We start from the raw sequence: 22,301 nt of genomic DNA, 5'->3' as shown, positions 1-22,301 counted from the left end.
TCACTTTGCCATTATCACAGTACTAAATATGACCTTGTCACTTTGCCATTACCACAGTACTAAATATAACCTTGTCACTTTGTCGGCCATTACCACAGTACTAAATATGACCTTGTCACTTTGCCATTATCACAGTACTAAATATGACCTTGTCACTTTGCCATTACCACAGTACTAAATATAACCTTGTCATATTGCCATTACCACAGTACTAAATATAACCTTGTCACTTTGCCATTATCACAGTACTAAATATGACCTTGTCACTTTGCCATTACCACAGTACTAAATATAACCTTGTCACTTTGTCGGCCATTACCACAGTACTAAATATGACCTTGTCACTTTGTTAACCATTACCACAGTACTAAATATGAACTTGTCACTTTGCCATTACCACAGTACTAAATATGACCTTGTCACTTTGCCATTACCACAGTACTAAATATAACCTTGTCACATTGCCATTACCACAGTACTAAATATAACCTTGTCACTTTGCCATTATCACAGTACTAAATATGACCTTGTCACTTTGCCATTACCACAGTACTAAATATAACCTTGTCACATTGCCATTACCACAGTAGTAAATATAACCTTGTCACTTTGCCATTATCACAGTACTAAATATGACCTTGTCACTTTGCCATTACCACAGTACTAAATATAACCTTGTCACTTTGTCGGCCATTACCACAGTACTAAATATGACCTTGTCACTTTGTTAACCATTACCACAGTACTAAATATGAACTTGTCACTTTGCAATTACCACAGTACTAAATATGACCTTGTAACTTTGTCTGCCATTACCACAGTACTAAATATGACCTTGTCACTTTGTCGGCCATTACCACAGTACTAAATATGACCTTGTCACTTTGTTAACCATTACCACAGTACTAAATATGACCTTGTCACTTTGTTAACCATTACCACAGTACTAAATATGACCTTGTCACTTTGCCATTACCACAGTACTAAATATGACCTTGTCACTTTGTTTACCATTACCACGGTACTAAATATGACCTTGTCACTTTGTTAACCATTACCACAGTACTAAATATGACCTTATCACTTTGCCATTACCACAGTACTAAATATGACCTTGTCACTTTGCCATTACCACAGTACTAAATATGACCTTGTCACCTTGTTTGCCATCATCACAGTTTTAAATATGACCTTGTCACTTTGTCGGCCATTATCACAGTACTAAATATGACCTTGTCACTTTGTTAACCATTACCACAGTACTAAATATAACCTTGTCACTTTGCCATTACCACAGTACTAAATATGACCTTGTCACCTTGTTTGCCATCATCACAGTTTTAAATATGACCTTGTCACTTTGTCATTACCACAGTACTAAATATGACCTTGCCACTTTGTCTGCCATTACCACAGTACTAAATATGACCTTGTCACTTTGCCATTACCACAGTACTAAATAAGACCTTGTCACTTTGCTATTACCACAGTACTAAATATGACCTTGTCACTTTGCCATTACCACAGTACTAAATATGACCTTGCCTCTTTGTCTGCCATTACCACAGTACTAAATATGACCTTGTCACTTTGCCATTACCACAGTACTAAATATGACCTTGCCACTTTGTCGGCCATTACCACAGTACTAAATATGACCTTGTCACTTTGCCATTACCACAGTACTAAATTTGACCCTGTCACTTTGCCATTACCACAGTACTAAATATGACCTCGCCACTTTGCCATTATCACAGTACTAAATATGACCTTGTCACTTTGTCATTACCACAGTACTTAATATGGCCACGCCACTTTGTCTGCCATTATCACACAGTACTAAATATGACCTCGCCACTTTGTCTGCCATTATCACAGTGCTAAATATGACCTTGCCACTTTGTTTGCCATTTTCACTGTTCACATAATGAGTTGATATCTCAATAATATTATGACACATCAAACTACAGTAAACTACAGTTATAAAAAACCCAAAGGGACCACGAATATTAGTTTGTTACATATTTCATAATAAGCATTTCGACTAAAATATACAGCAAATGGTCGTGACCAAAAGCAGTTCATTATATGAACAGTTCGTTATAAATGTAATTTACTGTAATCACAAAATAAACCATCTGATCGGACCCGTCTGTGACAAATAGGTTCTGTGACAAGTATCTACTCATCTTATGAGAAATATTTTTACTAGACTCAGGCTTCAGGGTCTAAATCACAGACTGTGATCCTGAGACACGGTAGTCATCCCTTCTAACTGATACTATAAACCTGATTCTGTCTCAGAATCCCCAAGGCATTGTGTCTCTTAATCTTACTTGACCGAAAGGAATGTTACTAGACTTAGGCATCAAACTAAAGGCTAAAATCTCAGAGCGTGATCTCAATGTAGTCATCCCTTTTGCTTAAAGAATGTGTACTATTAGCCTTGGAATCCCCCGAAAGGAATGTTACCAGACTCAGGCATCAAACAAGGGGCTACAACCACAGACCATGATCTCACTGTCAATTAGTCATCCCTTTTGCTTAAAGAACATGTACTATTAGCCTTGGAATTGCCATGGGCTTTTGCCTTTAAATCTCCCTAGACTGAGAGAAATGTAGTGTCAGGCTTTGGTCAAGAAGGAAAGTCACATTCTATATCTTCCCTGCTGCTAAGGATGGGAGCTATGGGCCTATTCTGCCCTGGAATCCCCCGGAATGGCTTAATTCATCTGATGCAGTACCTGCACATATCCGCTCATCATTCTGCAGCGACATCCCTGGGGGACATGAACATCTGTAGGCGCCCGGGATGTTCTCACACTCATGGCTGCACTGGTTACTGGAGTTGGAGGTGCACTCGTTGATGTCTGGAACAGGTGAAATGTTGCATGTAACATGGTTGATGGTGTTGGAGGTGCACTCGTTGATGTCTGGAACAGGTGAAATGTTACATGTAACATGGTTGATGGTGTTGGAGGTGCACTCGTTGATGTCTGGAACAGGTGAAATGTTGCATGTAACATGGTTGATGGTGTTGGAGGTGCACTTGTTGATGTCTGGAACAGGTGAAATGTTGCATGTAACATGGTTGATGGTGTTGGAGGTGCACTTGTTGATGTCTGGAACAGGTGAAATGTTGCATGTAACATGGTTGATGGTGTTGGAGGTGCACTTGTTGATGTCTGGAACAGGTGAAATGTTGCACGTAACATGGTTGATGGTGTTGGAGATGCACTCGTTGATGTCTGGAACAGGTGAAATGTTGCATGTAACATGGTTGATGGTGTTGGAGATGCACTCGTTGATGTCTGGAACAGGTGAAATGTTGCATGTAACATGGTTGATGGTGTTGGAGGTGCACTTGTTGATGTCTGGAACAGGTGAAATGTTGCATGTAACATGGTTGATGGTGTTGGAGGTGCACTTGTTGATGACTGGAACAGGAAAAATGTTGCATGTAACATGGTTGATGGTGTTGGAGGTGCACTTGTTGATGTCTGGAACAGGAAAAATGTTGCATGTAACATGGTTGATGGTGTCGGAGGTGGACTATGTAATAGTATTGATCATAAATGCATTTCTATAGATGCATCACTTTGAGTAATTCTCATTCAGCATAATAATTTTTGCCTCAAGCAGATTGTCTCATTCATTTCAATTGTTACACAGTTTTCATTCCATATAAAGTGGCCAAATCAACTTGATGTCTTGTGAACGCAATTTTGCATAAGGTAGCAATCACATTACAATCAGATCTTAGTTCTCGCTGCCGCTAAACAAATATCCCATTACGGGTCAAGTCATGACCTTTCAACAAACCAAACAGAGCATACCAGATCTGGAAAGTGACAGTCAGAATGTGTTTTCTAATCATGTAACCTGGAAAAGGTAATAAAACACAGGGTTCTGAATGACAGTTATGGGCTGTATGACTGAATCCGTCAATATCATCGTCTCTCACTTCAATGGGATAAACATTTGAAAGGAGGGAAATACTGCCATCTAATAAAATGTTCTTTTGTTGAATTTTCAAATTTTGAATCGAGAACTTTTTAAAAATATTTTTCAAAGCAAAGTCTGGAATGGAAGTCACCAGTTTGATACTAGTGCTGTATAGCTCAGGAAAGCTGCTTACTGATCGGCTTATGTGGATTTCTTGTTGGTCATTTTATTGGATGGTCAAAGTTCAGATGTGACCTCTATATGGATGTTCCCAGAACTAAGAAATATTTTTGATGAGATTGATTGCTGCCAGGGCATATCCTCGGTTACATCCTACATTAACTAGACATGTCTTCCCATCGGCTGCCAGGGCGTATCCTCGGTTACATCCTACATTAACTAGACATGTCTTCCCATCGCTGGCAGGGCATAACCTCGGTTACATCCTACATTACCTAGACATGTCTTCCCATTGGCTGCTAGGGTGTATCCTCATTTACATCCTACATTACTTAGACATGTCTTCCCATCGGCTGCTAGGGCGTATCCTCGGTTACATCCTACATTACCTAGACATGTCTTCCCATCGGCTGCTAGGGTGTATCCTCATTTACATCCTACAATACTTAGACATGTCTTCCCATCGGCTGCTAGGGCATATCCTCGGTTACATCCTACATTACCTAGACATGTCTTCCCATCAGCTGCCAGGGCATATCCTCGGTTCCATCCTATATTACCTAGACATGTCTTCCCATCGGCTGCCAGGGCATATCCTCGGTTACATCCTACATTACCTAGACATGTCTTCCCATCGGCTGACAGGGCATATCCTCGGTTACATCCTACATTACCTAGACATGTCTTCCCATCGGCTGACAGGGCATATCCTCGGTTCCATCCTGCATTACCTTGACATGTCTTCCCATCGGCTGCCAGGGCATATCCTCATTTAAATCATACATTACCTAGACATGTCTTCCCATCAGCTGCCAGGGTTTGTCCTCAGTTTCATCCTACATTACCTAGACATGTCTTCCTATCAGCTGCCAGGGCGTATCCTCGGTTACATCCTACATTACCTAGACATGTCTTCCTATCAGCTGCCAGGGCGTATCCTCGGTTACATCTTACATTACCTAGACATGTGTTCCCATCAGCTGCCAGGGCGTATCCTCGGTTACATCCTATATTACCTAGACATGTCTTCCCATCGGCTGCCAGGGTGTATCCTCGGTTACATCCTACATTAACTAGACATGTCTTCCTATCAGCTGCCAGGGCGTATCCTCGGTTACATCCTACATTACCTAGACATGTCTTCCCATCAGCTGCCAGGGCGTATCCTCGGTTACATCCTACATTACCTCGACATGTCTTCCTATCAGCTGCCAGGGCGTGTCCTCAGTTTCATCCTACATTACCTAGACATGTCTTCCTATCAGCTGCCAGGGCGTATCCTCGGTTACATCCTACATTACCTAGACATGTCGTCCCATTGGCTGCCAGGGTGTATCCTCGGCTACATCCTACATTACCTAGACATGTCTTCCCATCAGCTGCCAGGGCATATCCTCGGTTCCATCCTATATTACCTAGACATGTCTTCCCATCGGCTGCCAGGGCGTATCCTCGGTAACATCCTACATTACCTAGTCATGTCTTCCTATCAGCTGCCAGGGCGTATCCTCGGTTACATCCTACATTACCTCGACATGTCTTCCTATCAGCTGCCAGGGCGTGTCCTCAGTTTCATCCTACATTACCTAGACATGTCTTCCTATCAGCTGCCAGGGCATGTCCTCGGTTACATCATACATTACCTAGACATGTCTTCCTATCAGCTGCCAGGGCGTATCCTCGGTTACATCCTACATTACCTAGACATGTCTTCCCATCAGCTGCCAGGGCGTATCCTCGGTTACATCCTACATTACCTAGACATGTCTTTCCATCGGTTGCCAGGGAATATCCTCGGTTACATCCTACATTACCTAGACATGTCTTCCTATCGGTTGCCAAGGAATATCCTCGGTTACATCCACACCGGGGCTGGTTGTGCTCCGTCACACAGTAATGGCTGCAGCCAACACCCACTGCCACCACACATGACGCTGCTACTGAAATAGTGAGAGTTTCAAAGGAATGGCTTTAGGGAGGGTGCATATTGCTTAATATTGCACAGCAATTCATATTATGACTGGTCCCACATTGATAGTAGTTTTCAAATGAATAATAAGATACAATGTTAAGAGTTAACAGCCAGCCCAGTGTGAGGTACATCTAGATTATTCAAGAATTTTGTTTTGACAAAGCCTGGAATAGTCAAGAGTTTGGTGTGCACAGAGACTGGATTTGTCAAGGGTTGGTGTTGACAGGGTCTTGATTAGTCAAGAGTTTGGTGTTGACACAGTCTGGATTAGTCAAGAGTTTGGTGTTGACAGGGTCTGGATTAGTCAAGAGTTTGGTGTTGACAGGTTCTGTATTAGTCAAGAGTTTGGTGTTGGCACAGTCTAGATTAGTCAAGAGTTTGGTGTTGGCAGAGTCTGGATTAGTCAAGAGATTGGATGTGGACAGAGACCTGGATTAGTCAAGTGTTTGGTGTTGACCGAGGCCTGGATTAGTCAAGGGTCTGGTGTTGGCAGAGGTTGTATTAAATTTCTGAACTTGGTCTAATTTATGACCAAAATAATGTTAGGTAACAAAGTTTTATAAAACTTCAAACCATCAATGTTTGATAAACACATAGTAATTTTAAGAATAATCTTTCAAGTATCATTTATTCACTGTTCATTTTGTGTCATAATAAATAAGGCAATAATTTTTGACATACCAGACTTGTCACACGTTTTCCGGTCATCGCTCAGTTCGTAACCATAGTGACACATGCAGTTGTAGGTCCCAGGTACGTTGACACACAACTGCTCACAGCTGGATAGGCCATTTGTGCACTCATCAATATCTAGGTAGGAAACAACAGATGACTTATATATTTTATATAACACAGATCGTTTTGATGAATGGTTCAGTAGGTGGAATCAATAAAAAAAGAAAAATTCATTGACAATATTGATGCCCAGAACATATCATGTATTGATATGACATATATCTGCAAATCTGCATCATTTGACTTGTTGGCATTTGACAGTTGTCAATAGTATTTGTGAAACATGTTTTTTTGGTTTTGAATGTTTTAATCAAATATATATAAACAAAGATGTTGAAAACGCTATACAAATTATATATCATTGTAAATTATTTTATTCTTTAATACATGTATTACAAAATGTCATGTATGCCTCCATAAAATTAAATGTCTCAGGGCTCAAACAGATTGTAAAATTCCTTAAAGTTTTGTTTATTGATATAAATAAATGCATATTAGAAATGAATAAATTTTGAAAAAATAATTTGAAAAGTCTGTCACCATTCATTTGAAATGCGTAGAGAGTATGTGATGATGTCTGTAATGTTTTGTTTATTTGTTTGTTGTTTAATGCTGCACAGCAATATTCCAGCTACATGACAGTGATCTGTAAATAATCGAGTATAGACCAGACCAACCAGTGATTGACATCATGAGCATCGATCCACGGAATTGGGATTCAATGACATGCATCAACCAAGTCAGCGAGCCTGACCACCTGAAACCATTAGTCGCCTCTTACGACAAGCATTGGTTGCTGAAAACCTATTCTAACTCGGATCTTCACATGTTTTCCGTAGTGTAAAACATGTCATACAAATATCTTCTGTTGTCATGTTTTATGATACACTACATCATAGTGTCCATTGATATTTTGTGCATTGTGCGATTTTCCATTGACATGAGGCTGTTGCATATACTATAGCGTTTTTCATTGAACTTAGAAAATATCGGAGTCACTAATATCTAGTGTGGGCCACTCCTGTAAAATATTTTCTTCTTCAACGTAATTTCCCCAGTTATGGTTATTGTTATATTGAAATCATAATAATGAATGAGCTCCCCTTTGGCAAAAAAGGACAAAATCTGTTGCTGTTTATTTCCGTGACTACTTCAACTTCATAAACATGGTATCTCAATAACAAGAGAAGTAGGGCTGGGATGGGTCCATGAGTACTCAGGAGTGGATTGATGGACTCCAGTGTTTAACTAGGGGACAACTCTGTACTCCTCCAACACCACGTGTTGTGTACATGGTCAAGAAATGGTACTGTCGGGTGTCAGGACACTTAGATGAAGCTAATAAAATATCGAAATGTTGACGTGTGGCATATTACTGTAGAAATCATGTCCAAGTTGGTTCCGAGACCTTGTTCCTTTTTTTCAATCGTCACAGTCACAGGGATAAGTGATATCGGTATCAGTGATATTTTGTATGTACATATACTTATAGCAAACATGAATATCTTCTTCATAAAACTCTAAAACAAAATCAGATATTACATTCTCATCAAAGTGACTTTCAGAATGGAGGTGGAAAAGATTTTAAGTTTTAAATTTATATATTTATTAAGAATATGACAGTTTTGCAGGTATATTTATTTATTGTTTAACGCTGCACTCAGCATTATTCAAGCTATATGATGGTGGTCTGTCAATAATCTAGTCTGGACCAGACAAACCAGTGATTGACATCATGAGCATCAATCAACACAATTGGGATACGATGACATACATCAACCATGTCAGTGAGCCTGACCACCCGATCCTGTTAGTTGCCTCTTATGACAAGCATAGACGCCTTTTACGGCGAGCATGGGTTGCTGAAGACTCATTGTAACCAGCATATTCACGGGTCGTCATGCCAGTAGCAGCAAGTGTGATTAAATATTTGAATCGTGTTCAAATTACTGATATGGTTGTCTTTGTAGTGTGGTTTGTTACTGAACTGGCGTGCCCTTACGGATTTATCAAGGGGAAATAACAATATTTCTTCATAAAAATGCAAATGAAATAGGAATTTTATTTTGTTCACCTTTATTTCTTCATAAAAATGCAAATGAAATATGAATTTCAAATCAGTTATTAATATGGATTGTTTTTGAGTACAGAGAATCTGGGGACAGATTACTTTCTGACAGCACTGATTCATCCTGACCTAGTTTGCCAATTAGGTTACTGTTCTGCACTGACCCAGTTCAGTGTGACTGACATAGCTTTCTCATGACCCTCGTTCAAGCAGTATATCAGCTGATACAAATCAATGTCACAGTCCCAGATCAATGCCACCCTTACTGGCCACCCCTTATCTAGACAGAAAACTGAACATCTAGACTGAAAGACTTCAATGCTGCAAAATGTGTGGTCAGCCTGTTAATTGATCCTTAGGCCCCACTTTTTAACTTGCTTTATGGATCTGCGGACTGTAAATGTTGTGGAAATGAAAATCTCTCTCCAGAATTAGCTTTTTTTTCTTGCTGCCGATAAGCTGATAGCATATTGCACCCAAAAATATTTTGTAAACCGGGACCCACTGAAGTTGACAAATATTAAACATGGGAATCAAAATAAAGTTAGTTGTTGTTCCAGAAATTGATAGAATGCCCAGATGCACGATAGTATTCACGCTTGACTGATCAGGTTTGCATTGCGTAATTGAATGAGTGAGTATGGTTTAACGCCCCTTTAGCAATATTCCAGCAATATCACGGTGGGGGACACCAGAAATGGGCTTCATACATTGTACCCATTTCGGGAATCAAACCCGGGTCTTCGGTATGACGAGCGAACGTTTTAACCACTAGGCTACCTGACTGCCCCTGCATTACTTAAAGTAACAGCTGTGTTGCAGCTCTCCTCCCACATTAAACCATTTATTATTTTTTTATACCACCCGACCTGTAGTGGAGGAGAAAACTAAAAATATAATTAAATTTCCTTCTTTGTATCCCCCCACCTACTGACAGAGTAAAACATCTGTAAAATACAGCAAGTCAAAGTGTGTGGCCTAATGAATCGCTGTCCTTCAGACACAGTGTGATTTATCCACATGTTTCAGTTGTTCTTGTTTCTGTGCTGACTTTGGACTTGTTTTACCTACGCGTGTTGTGCTCACTTGTACACATCATGGTTACAAACCATTACACTCATCATGACTAATCATATATGCCTATTAGCTCAGATATCATGTTAAGCAGGTCTTATCCAAAACTGCTAAATTCTGTGCTATGATTCTGCTCCAGACTTATGTTTTGCATGGAATAAATGATAATCTTCTGTCACCTGCTTACCTAGACACTTTCTGTCACCTACTTACCTGGACACTTTCTGACACCTGCTAACCTAGACACTTTCTGTCACCTGCTTACCTAGATACTTTCTGACACCTGCTTACCTGGACACTTTCTGACACCTGCTAACCAAGACACTTTCTGACACCTGCTAACCAAGACACTTTCTGACACCTGCTAACCTAGACACTTTCTGACACCTGCTTACCTAGACAGTTTCTGTCACCTGCTTACCTAGACAGTTTCTGTCACCTGCTTATATGGACACTTTCTGTCACCTGCTTACCTAGACACTTTCTGTCACTTGCTTACCTAGACATTTTGTCACCTGCTTACCTAGACAGTTTCTGCTTACCTAGACACTTTCTGACACCTGCTAACCTAGACACTTTCAGTCACCTGCCCACCTAGACACTTTCTGTCATCTGCTTACCTAGACATTTCATGCAAGCTGCTGGCCTTGACACATTCATAAACTGCTTACCTAGACATTACGTGCCAGCTGCTTGCCTTGACACATTCGTCAGCTGCTTACCTAGACACATTCATCAGCTGCTTACCTAGACACATTCATCAGCTGCTTACCTAGACACATTCGTCAGCTGCTTACCTTGACACATTTGTCAGCTGCTTACCTAGACACATTCGTCAGCTGCTTACCTAGACACATTCACCAGCTGCTTACCTTGACATATTCACCAGCTGCTTACCTTGACACATTCGTCAGCTGCTTACCTAGACACATTCATCAGCTGCTTACCTAGACACATTCACCAGCTGCTTACCTTGACACATTCGTCAGCTGCTTACCTTGACACATTTGTCAGCTGCTTACCTAGACACATTCACCAGCTGCTTACCTTGACACATTCGTCAGCTGCTTACCTAGACACATTCACCAGCTGCTTACCTTGACACATTCGTCAGCTGCTTACCTAGACACATTCACCAGCTGCTTACCATGACATTGATGCCCAACCTCTGTGTAGCCCTCCTGACAGTGACAGCTGAAGGATCCTGCTGTGTTCAGGCACAGGAAGTTGGACTGGCAGGGGCTGGACATAGCTTCACATTCATTGATATCTGCATTGAAGGAGTGAATCATTCTTTGAGTCATGGCAGCTTACAATGATCAAATTTACATAGCCACCGGTTTCTTAACCGGGTTCTTAAAAAAACTGCTTCATCATGAAGGATGCATCTTCTTTTTTATACTATTAAAACTCTTTTGCGTCAATATAACTGTTTAATACCCCAAAATATTTATAATCCCTAACTATTTTTGTTCAGTATATATTACTTTAATACATTGATGTGTTCTTTGGTTCCCAATCTTGTTCTTGTCGCTATATGCCTGATGCAAAACTTTACATACTTACTACTGGTGATTTAACGTGCGCTTTCCGACATATGCGCATTTCCCTCACAGGCCCACCAGGCCATTTATTGATGTGGTCGAGAAGGGCATGTAAGAAAGGTAAAGCAACCTGGAGGGGGTTTATGGTTGCCTAATTAATTTTGGCGAAATTTGGAATTTTGAAATATGCCACACTCAAAAGGTAGGGGAATTAAAGGAGTTTGTGATGTTGTGTGGTAGTGTGTTTTTAAAGATTTATGATTTATGTTTTATAGTTTGTTTGTTGTCGGTTTTTGTTTATGTGTCCTTTTAAATGCGGCCCGAAATAGGCCTGTTTTGATTAGATAAATGCCTACTGCCTTATAGGTTTGTAAGTTATTTTGTAAGTTATAGAGTTGCTAGTTTCATTTGATTGTTGTAGTTCAGTATGGATTAGAGTGTTGTTCTGTGTTGTTGGTAATGTGTGCAATGTAGTATTACGTGTTCAGGAGTTTCTATTTGGTTGCAAAGTGGACATTTACCCGTTTGATGTTTTTAATTTAGAGTAGGTGTGAGTTTAGTTTAGTGTGGCCAATTTGTAATTTGGTTATTGCCCTGTCGATCTCATTTGTTTTATGATGGATAAAAAATTTCTTGAGTGGCTTTTGAAGCAGGTGTTTTAGCTGAAGTTTGATTTCTGATAGTTGTTTTGCCACTTTGGGAAGATTTTTTCCAAAGTGATATGTTTAATTTCATTTTTAGATATTGGAAAGTTGAAGCTTACGTCTTTTAATTGTAGTAGCGATTTAGCTGCTTTGTCGGCGTGTTCATTACCAACCAAACACTCTGACGTGGGCAGGGATCCATCTGATTTCTATTTCTTTGCCTAATTTATGGAGACTTGGAGCTTTCAAGTATCTGAGTATTAGTTTTGATACTTAAAAGGGGTGGTTGGGTAGCCTAGTGGTTAAAGCGTTCGATTGCCACGTCGAAGACCCGGGTTCGATTCCCGAAATGTGTACAATGTGTGAAGCCCATTTCTGGTGACCCCCGCCGTGATATTGCTGGAATATTGCTAAAAGCAGCGTAAAATCAAACTGTCTCACTCACTCACTCACTGATATTTAAAAGCTCGAACAATCTCCGTAAACTAGGCAAAGGCATTCATGCAAAATCTTAAGCATTAAATACCAATACACTCCAGTCCCTGCTTCCTGAATCCTGCGGGGCACCTGCACTGGTAGGACCCTGGGGTGTCAACACATGTCTGCTGACTGCTGCATATGCTGGGGTCGAGCCCACACTCGTTGATGTTGACTGCACAGTTGACACCAGTCCACCCCTCGACACACACACATCCATGAACAGGATCACAGTTGGTGGCGTGCCCTTTACATTCACATGTATTGTTGCAAGATGGACCCCAAAATGGGAAAGGGCATTCTGAAATAGATTTTGAACCAGTATTTAGGACATGGGTTTGTATAGCAGTATTAGACCTTGGTAGAAACTCTCAGAGAAGCAAGTAAAATCCCAGAACTTGCCCCTCCTCGTATAAAGTGCTCTGGTTTAAGAGATGACCAGACCTTGCAAGAAACTCTCAGAGAGACCTGTTTCTCCTCACATAAAGTGCTCTGGTTCTTGAGAGGACCAGACCTTGCAAAAAACTCTCAGAGAGGCCTGTTTCTCCTCACATAAAGTGCTCTGGCTTCTAGAGAGGACCAGACCTTGCAATAAACTCTCAGAGAGGCATGTTTCTCCTCATATTAAGTGCTCTGTTTTCATGAAAGGACCTGTTACCTCTCACATAAAGTATTCTAGTTTCCGGTGATGATTAGACTTACCTGTACAAGAATAACCATCATCATCCAGGTAGAACCCTTGGTAGCAGGAGCAGGTGTAGCCACCATCAGTGTTGAGACAGGTCTGGGAACACAGACTCATCCAACACTCGTTCATGTCTAGCAAACACAGGGACGAAAATAGGGAATAACCAACAAGCTATGCGATAAATCCCAAAGAGCAATGATGAACGAAGCATGGTTTATTTCACGATTTAAAATTTCACTCACTCGATCATTCACAGCCAAAGCATTCATACAAAATCCTAAAGAACAATGAAGAACGAAGCATGGTTTATTTAAAAAATAAAACATTGTTCTATCATGACGTCATTTCAAGAGATTTGAATATGCGCTCGCAACTTGATGATGTCATATGTTACGTTATTTATTTAGAGGGAAGTGTCTAGTGAGTTGTTCTCCATAGATGTAGCTGGGATACATAGATAAACGCAGTGGCTTAACTATCACATCCAAAAATAGGAGAGATATGACAAAGGGTACAGTTAATCGAGGTGAGGATTATGAGAATATGCGGGAAATACCAAACATAACAACCTGTTCATAAAATGGACTTGTACAACATTTCCAAGGTCAGATTCCATTCAGGATCATCATTATCAAAACTAAGGTAACTATTTTGAAAGCTTGCACATTTTATCAACATCCTTAAAGAGTCTGTACATAATGTTGATATCTCATATAAGAAACAAATGAGTAGTGGTCATTTTTTTTGTCGTACAAAAAAACACTGCAGGGAGAATAAATCACTCTTGCGCCTGAATGGTTCATTCTCCCGGCAGTGTTTTATTGTATGATAAACAACAACCACAAGTCGTTTATTTCTTAATTAAAGGACAATCTGTCCCAAGCAGAGGTGGGGGCACGGGTGGCCCAGTCGTCTAGGGCGCCGCGATTCGCTGTGCAGAGTTGCGTCCCTTGGGCACGCCAGAAACCTATGATTGTGGGTTCGAATCCCGGTTCGCCCCGATTATGTTTCTAGGTTTGTCAGCACCATACCCGTGCTCGTGGGTTTCACCGAAGTGGTAAACGTCTGAGACCTGCATCACTTCGGGCTTTCCTCCCACATTAAGCTGACACGCCGTGATATAACTGGAATACTGTTAAAAGCGGCGTTAAACCAACTCACTCACTCACTCACTCACCCAAGCAGAGGTAAGGGTGGAAGCACTGAGCCTTGCATTCATTCACAATGGACAGGGACCACCTTTGTGGTCTAGTGGTAGAGCGCCCACCCGGACCGTGTCATACCGAAAGACGTTAAAAGATGGTACTTGTGGTTACCCTGTCTGGCGCTCGGCATGAAGGGGGTAAAACAAAGGCTGGTGGGCTCTGAGTATACTGTGTCTGAGTGGGGTATTCATGTTAAACTGCGGCATGGTATCTCAGTGAGCTAGCACTGTAAATTGGCATCAGTCCGGGCAAGTACAAGCAGCCACATATATAAGTGCAATAATCTTGGACGCAACGTTAAACCCCATTTCACCACCTCATGTAGAAGCGACTGAGTGCTCCAACACATTCGCAAGGGACAGATAATCTGTAAGTTTGGGTTTTGAGCAGGTCATACTTGTAAAGGATAAAACATGAGGGTGAGAGTTTGGTTGAAATTGTAAACATCATGGGAAGGGAAAAACCCAATGGCCGAAAGAAAATATGAAACAACATTTAGCAACAATTTTATGTTTCCAACACACTTTCCATGGACCTTAGGAAATGGACATAAACTATATCTTGCTGGCATTCATTTGCCTGTACTTAAAAAAGTATTCTGATCAGCATCTCTGCATAATCATTGCCATTTGAATACAGGAAATGAAGGAAAATGTATGAAATAAAACGGATGAAATGTCAGACACTTCAGTGAATCAGCCTATAGCTCTGACGATGTCATGAACAATGGATGACGACAAAACATATTGATCTTGACACTGAAGCAATTTGATGTTATATCACTCCAATTGACCATAAATTGACCATCAGCATAAAAAAAACCGCACACATGCAAACATTGGACACGGCTTGGGCATGTGATGAGGTCTTTGCAGACGGTTGTTAGTCCCTTTCAGGCAGATTTATCATTTCAATGATAAGCGCGCTGTGCCTCTTGCATGCATGCATATTGTATGTCTTGAACTATTATACCTGAGCATGTCTTTCCATCAGGTCCAAGTTTGAACCCAGCCTGGCAGTAACACTGGGGGCTGTTGTCTTCATTGAGAGCACATAGATGGGCACAGCCGAATGTAAAGCAAGAACTCGGCACTGAAAGTGAAGCAGATGTGTGTCATAGTCATGGCAGCATTATTAGAATGTTCATCACAAGTTAATGATCAAAATCTACTTATCCTACTTCAATCGGGTGAGTGAGGATGGTTTATACCACTTTCAGCAATATTCCAGCAATATCAAGGCAGTGTACACCAGAAATGGGATTCATACATTGTACCCATGTGGGGAATCAAACCCAGGGCCTTGGCACGGAGAGAGAATACTTTAACCGCTAGGCTACCCCACTGCCCTCCTAACTGGAAGACAACTTGGCCACTTTGGTTATTTCTTGACATAAATCAACTTGCAGGGAATTATTTTTTTAGTCTAAGAAACCCTTCTTGAACTTGTGTGCACGTTTACCTGGCTGAGAGACTCACCTTGCATCTGTGTGCAGGTTTTTCCATCAGTGCTCAGCGCAAACCCTGAGAGGCAGTCACAGTGGTACCCTCCGCCTGTGTTGACACAGGTTTGGCTGCAGTTGTATCGATGTTCGGTACATTCATCTATGTCTGCAGGAAAGTAGTACAAGATACAGTAGCTTCCAAAGGAAATGAATAAGCTTGTAGGTTCCTAGAGCTTTAATACAACATAGGACAATGAATTACACATGTAGGGGGGTACACAAATTACATGACCTGGACTACCAGTTGTTGGACCTCCATTTTGTGGAACTCTGGGGGGATGAGTGGGTGACCATGGGATGCTGGGTTTGCATGGGTCCCTGAGCATCTCATGTTTATCAAGTCAACTCGGTGGGGTGAATTTGGGTTTAAGATTGTGTTCAAGATTACTGAACTCATATAGCGATGCGCATGCACATGTGTGTGCAGCTGCTTGTACCAGTCCTGACTTATTCCTGTTATAAGGGTTTAACAATATCAAGTACCTTCATTGGTATGATGTAGCCAGAAGTTCAGACCACCAACCTTCCACCCTCTTGGCAGTCACTCTATCTAGAAGACCACACAGGCAGTCCAAAAGTTGACTAAAATGGATTGGTTGGGTTGATTGCATGTCATTGTGTGTTCATTATATAAACCACTGGTTCGTCTGGCCCAGACTCTAATATCACATGCGAGCATGAGATAGCTTGAACACTGCTGCCTGCCTGTGACTTACACCTCTTTGTGACATCTATATTGAAAATGCCATAAACAAAATTTCTATATTTTAGTGTACGCAATCTCAACAGATACTGCTGGCCCAAGTTTTTCCACCATCGATCTTATTAATACCGGAAACCTTTTTTCTGAGTTTTTCCACCATCGATCTTAACAAATAACGCCAACCCAATTTCCGAGTTTTCCAACATCGATCTCAGCAAATACAACCCAATTTCCGAGTTTTCCAACATCGATTTTAGCAAATACCGCGAACCCAATTTCCGAGTTTTTCCAACATCGATCTCAGCAGGTACCTACCAACACACTTTCCCTGGGAGTTTTTCCGATACCCACTCAGACAGGCGCATGTGAAGGAGCCCTTGGTGTTGTAACAGACAGAGTTGCCAGGGCAGCCATCTCCAGCCAGGCACTCGTTCACATCTGGAACACATTACAGGACGCATTACTTCATGACTGTGGTCAAGTCATCAAATTGCGTCCCTTAGGCATACCAGGAACCTATGATCACTGGATGGAATCCCAGATTTGCACCAGTCATTTTAATATTCTTTGTCAGAAAACACCTTTGTCAGCAAACACCAAAGAGGTCAGCATCTAAGACCTACATCACTTTCCTGCCACATCAATAGGGCTGGCTAAAAACAATTATTGATATGAAAATTGTGTCATATATTGTGTTTATATCTTACATAAACAATTGTGATGAAATAATCTAAATTAACCGAAACTTGATTTTGCCAATCATGCCAACTGCCAAAGAAGGAAAGCAACTGTTTTTGTTAATACTCAAATGTCCACGAAGTAATCCATGCATATACCGTATATGACCGCATATAAGATGAATTTTGAGGACCAGAAAAAAGATTCTGTAGAAAGGGGTCGGCTTATCCACGGGATACACTTTCAGATCCTGATCTGTCCGAAACATCGCCTGAGTGACGGTCCGATAGAATACAACTTCCCGAAAGTTTGGAAGTTGCCACGACTAGAGCCATTATTGTTATAAATTATCAATAAAGTTACTATTATACACCAATGTTGTCATTATTAAACAAATGTTAAGCATGTTACTACTTCCAATAATAAGTTTTTAAAGTTCCAAGTTTATCGTTCTTCACAAACGGTAAATGTGTGGCATGAAGTGGCATGAAGTGAGTTGATTTCTTTCAGACTCTTTTGCATATTTGCTCAAAGTTACTTCTCCGATATTTATTGATAATTGATAAATATTTACTTAACGATTATTAATCTCTATGACCTGTATCGATAGCCAGCCCTACACATCAAGCCGACAAGCTGTGACACTGAAATACTGTTAAAGTGACGTTAAACAAAACTCACTCTCCCACTCTAATGTAAAATAGAAATTGTTAACATCTGACACACTCTTCATTTTTCACTCTGACTCCAACAAATAATTTAACTTAAAAAAACGCAGAAAACCATGAAAATTGCATTTTCATAGTGTGAGTTTCTGTTTGTAAATTTGGCATGAGCTACATTCAATACAAAATTTAGGGATGTAACACCATGAGGTTTCACACATTTTGGAATTAAACACTGTTTTTTGTTGTTGTGACAAGCCAATGCTTTAACCACTGTGCTACCCTACCAGCCCTGAAATATAGAATGGCCTATTAAGAACAAACTCCTATGATTTCCATTTAGTCAAAATAATTTTTCAGTACTGTATACCAAAACTGACCTTGACATTTAACATCGCCCGGTTCACTGTAGTAGCCAATGGGACAAGAGGAGCATGTGTAGCCCCGCCCAGTGTTAGCGTGGACCATTGGAGCCTCGTCTGTACAGGTCCGCCCCTCCCCACATGGTCCACTCATACACCCATCATAGTCTTCTGAACAGGTGCTTCCTGCACAACATTTGACAAAGCTCATAGGCAAATACTGAATAACAACCAAATATATCATGTTCATCAGGTGAGGTGTGGTTTCATTCAAATTATATAACTCATATCCTGACATGAATGCATGTGTGTATGTGTGGATGCTTGTCCTAGTCCAGGTGACGTGAGGTGAAACGTCACATCCCAAAATATTCCACTTATAATGCAACGTGCATGTACATGTGTGTATGTGTGCGGCTGTTTGTACTAGTCAAGAATGATGCTGATTTAATAGTGCTAGGCCACGGAGATACCATGACGCAGTTTAACATAAATACCCCACTCAGACACAGTATACTGACTCCGAGCTAACCAGTCAATGTTTTAGTCCTTTAATGTTGAGTGCCAGGCAGCGTAACAGCAAGTACAATCTTTTAACTTCTATTGTTATGATGCAGTCGCGGATCAAACCCTGGACCTTCTGCTTCTCTGGCAGACGCTCTACCACTAGACCATGGAGGCAGTCCACTAGTCCAGACATATGCATACTGATTTCAAGCCAGACAGTCCTTGCATTGTGTCATTCACGCCAGGCAGGGTAACAACAAGTACCATTTTTATCGTCTTTTCGTTTGACACAGCCGGTGATCAAACCACCAACCTTTCACTCTCTGGACAGATGCTCTATCCACTAGACCATGGAGGTAGTGCACATGTTTATCAATTTAAGAAGCACAATACCATACAAAAAATGCCCCAGTCAGCAAAATTCAATTGCATAATGATAGCCTGTAAGTCATCAAGTCTGAACCAGTCAAACCACTGGTCTTAAGAATAATGCTGATATATTACTGGTATACATAGAATAACCTATGAATGCGATCAGTGCCCTTGAGAATGGCTGCCAGTCCAGCCGATCTCACACACACACAAGCGGCCAGTCTACATAACGCTACAGTACCAGTATGTCACAATTTGTTTGAACAGAGAATAGCCACCAGTCCAGCCAACCTCACACACACACACATGCGGCCAGTCTACATAACGCTACAGTACCGGTATGTCACAATTTGTTTGAACAGAGAATAGCCACCAGTCCAGCCAACCTCACACACACACACACAAGTGACCAGTCTACATAACGCTACAGTACCGGTATGTCACAATTTGTTTGAACAGAGAATAGCCACCAGTCCAGCCAACCTCACACACACACACACAAGCGGCCAGTCTACATAACGCTACAGTACCGGTATGTCACAATTTGTTTGAACAGAGAATAGCCACCAGTCCAGCCAACCTCACACACACACACAAGCAGCCAGTCTACATAACGCTACAGTACCGGTATGTCACAATTTGTTTGAACAGAGAATAGCCACCAGTCCAGTCAACCTCACACACACACACAAGCGGCCAGTCTACATAACGCTACAGTACCGGTATGTCACAATTTGTTTGAACAGAGAATAGCCACCAGTCCAGCCGGTCTCACACACACACACACAAGCGGCCAGTCTACATAACGCTACAGTACCGGTATGTCACAATTTGTTTGAACAGAGAATAGCCACCAGTCCAGCCAACCTCACACACACACACACAAGCAGCCAGTCTACATAACGCTACAGTACCGGTATGTCACAATTTGTTTGAACAGAGAATAGCCACCAGTCCAGCCAACCTCACACACACACACACACAAGCGGCCAGTCTACATAACGCTACAGTACCGGTATGTCACAATTTGTTTGAACAGAGAATAGCCACCAGTCCAGTCAACCTCACACACACACACACAAGCGGCCAGTCTACATAACGCTACAGTACCAGTATGTCACAATTTGTTTGAACAGAGAATAGCCACCAGTCCAGCCAACCTCACACACACACACACAAGCGGCCAGTCTACATAACGCTACAGTACCGGTATGTCACAATTTGTTTGAACAGAGAATAGCCACCAGTCCAGTCAACCTCACACACACACACACAAGCGCCCAGTCTACATAACGCTACAGTACCGGTATGTCACAATTTGTTTGAACAGAGAATAGCCACCAGTCCAGCCAACCTCACACACACACACATGCGGCCAGTCTACATAACGCTACAGTACCGGTATGTCACAATTTGTTTGAACAGAGAATAGCCACCAGTCCAGCCAACCTCACACACACACACACAAGTGACCAGTCTACATAACGCTACAGTACCGGTATGTCACAATTTGTTTGAACAGAGAATAGCCACCAGTCCAGCCAACCTCACACACACACACACAAGCGGCCAGTCTACATAACGCTACAGTACCGGTATGTCACAATTTGTTTGAACAGAGAATAGCCACCAGTCCAGCCAACCTCACACACACACACAAGCAGCCAGTCTACATAACGCTACAGTACCGGTATGTCACAATTTGTTTGAACAGAGAATAGCCACCAGTCCAGTCAACCTCACACACACACACAAGCGGCCAGTCTACATAACGCTACAGTACCGGTATGTCACAATTTGTTTGAACAGAGAATAGCCACCAGTCCAGCCGGTCTCACACACACACACACAAGCGGCCAGTCTACATAACGCTACAGTACCGGTATGTCACAATTTGTTTGAACAGAGAATAGCCACCAGTCCAGCCAACCTCACACACACACACACAAGCAGCCAGTCTACATAACGCTACAGTACCGGTATGTCACAATTTGTTTGAACAGAGAATAGCCACCAGTCCAGCCAACCTCACACACACACACACACAAGCGGCCAGTCTACATAACGCTACAGTACCGGTATGTCACAATTTGTTTGAACAGAGAATAGCCACCAGTCCAGTCAACCTCACACACACACACACAAGCGGCCAGTCTACATAACGCTACAGTACCAGTATGTCACAATTTGTTTGAACAGAGAATAGCCACCAGTCCAGCCAACCTCACACACACACACACAAGCGGCCAGTCTACATAACGCTACAGTACCGGTATGTCACAATTTGTTTGAACAGAGAATAGCCACCAGTCCAGCCAACCTCACACACACACACACAAGCGACCAGTCTACATAACGCTACAGTACCGGTATGTCACAATTTGTTTGAACAGAGAATAGCCACCAGTCCAGCCAACCTCACACACACACACACAAGCGGCCAGTCTACATAACGCTACAGTACCGGTATGTCACAATTTGTTTGAACAGAGAATAGCCACCAGTCCAGCCAACCTCACACACACACACACACAAGCGCCCAGTCTACATAACGCTACAGTACCGGTATGTCACAATTTGTTTGAACAGAGAATAGCCACCAGTCCAGCCAACCTCACACACACACACACACAAGCGCCCAGTCTACATAACGCTACAGTACCGGTATGTCACAATTTGTTTGAACAGAGAATAGCCACCAGTCCAGCCAACCTCACACACACACACACAAGTGGCCAGTCTACATAACGCTACAGTACCGGTACGTCACAATTTGTTTGAACAGAGAATAGCCACCTGTCCAGCCGGTCTCACACACACATGCGGCCAGTTTGAAGTGTTGCGTGTTGCCCTGGGCTCCTGTATAGGGGCTGAGGTAGTCACAGCGGCCGTGTACACATCCCTCACAGAGAGTGACCTTCACATTGATCAGGCGGGACTTCATGCCACGACTGTCCTCCGCATTTAAACTAAAAAGT

At 41.8% G+C, this 22,301-nt stretch overlaps 1 protein-coding gene across 1 annotated transcript in view; it reads right to left on the bottom strand.

The window, feature by feature from the left end:
- The window catches only part of LOC139463588 (uncharacterized), a 67,637-nt gene that overhangs the window by 18,436 nt on the left and 26,900 nt on the right, over nt 1–22,301 (bottom strand). Inside the window, exons 18-30 of the mRNA XM_071244860.1 lie at nt 22,120–22,292; nt 18,463–18,630; nt 17,055–17,177; nt 15,994–16,142; nt 15,505–15,624; nt 13,342–13,498; nt 12,689–12,940; nt 11,141–11,244; nt 6,779–6,929; nt 5,769–6,065; nt 5,085–5,333; nt 4,629–4,877; nt 2,745–3,500 (exon numbers count right to left, since the gene is read on the bottom strand). Of these exons, the coding sequence (XP_071100961.1) occupies nt 2,745–3,500; nt 4,629–4,877; nt 5,085–5,333; nt 5,769–6,065; nt 6,779–6,929; nt 11,141–11,244; nt 12,689–12,940; nt 13,342–13,498; nt 15,505–15,624; nt 15,994–16,142; nt 17,055–17,177; nt 18,463–18,630; nt 22,120–22,292 (2,948 nt within the window). The remainder of the gene's footprint in view (nt 1–2,744; nt 3,501–4,628; nt 4,878–5,084; nt 5,334–5,768; nt 6,066–6,778; nt 6,930–11,140; nt 11,245–12,688; nt 12,941–13,341; nt 13,499–15,504; nt 15,625–15,993; nt 16,143–17,054; nt 17,178–18,462; nt 18,631–22,119; nt 22,293–22,301) is intronic.

The sequence above is a fragment of the Haliotis cracherodii genome, unplaced genomic scaffold, assembly GCF_022045235.1.
Source record: "Haliotis cracherodii isolate W230 unplaced genomic scaffold, xgHalCrac1.p SCAF_16, whole genome shotgun sequence".
Lineage (NCBI taxonomy): Eukaryota > Metazoa > Mollusca > Gastropoda > Lepetellida > Haliotidae > Haliotis > Haliotis cracherodii.
This window is presented reverse-complemented; position numbering and strand designations above follow the sequence as displayed.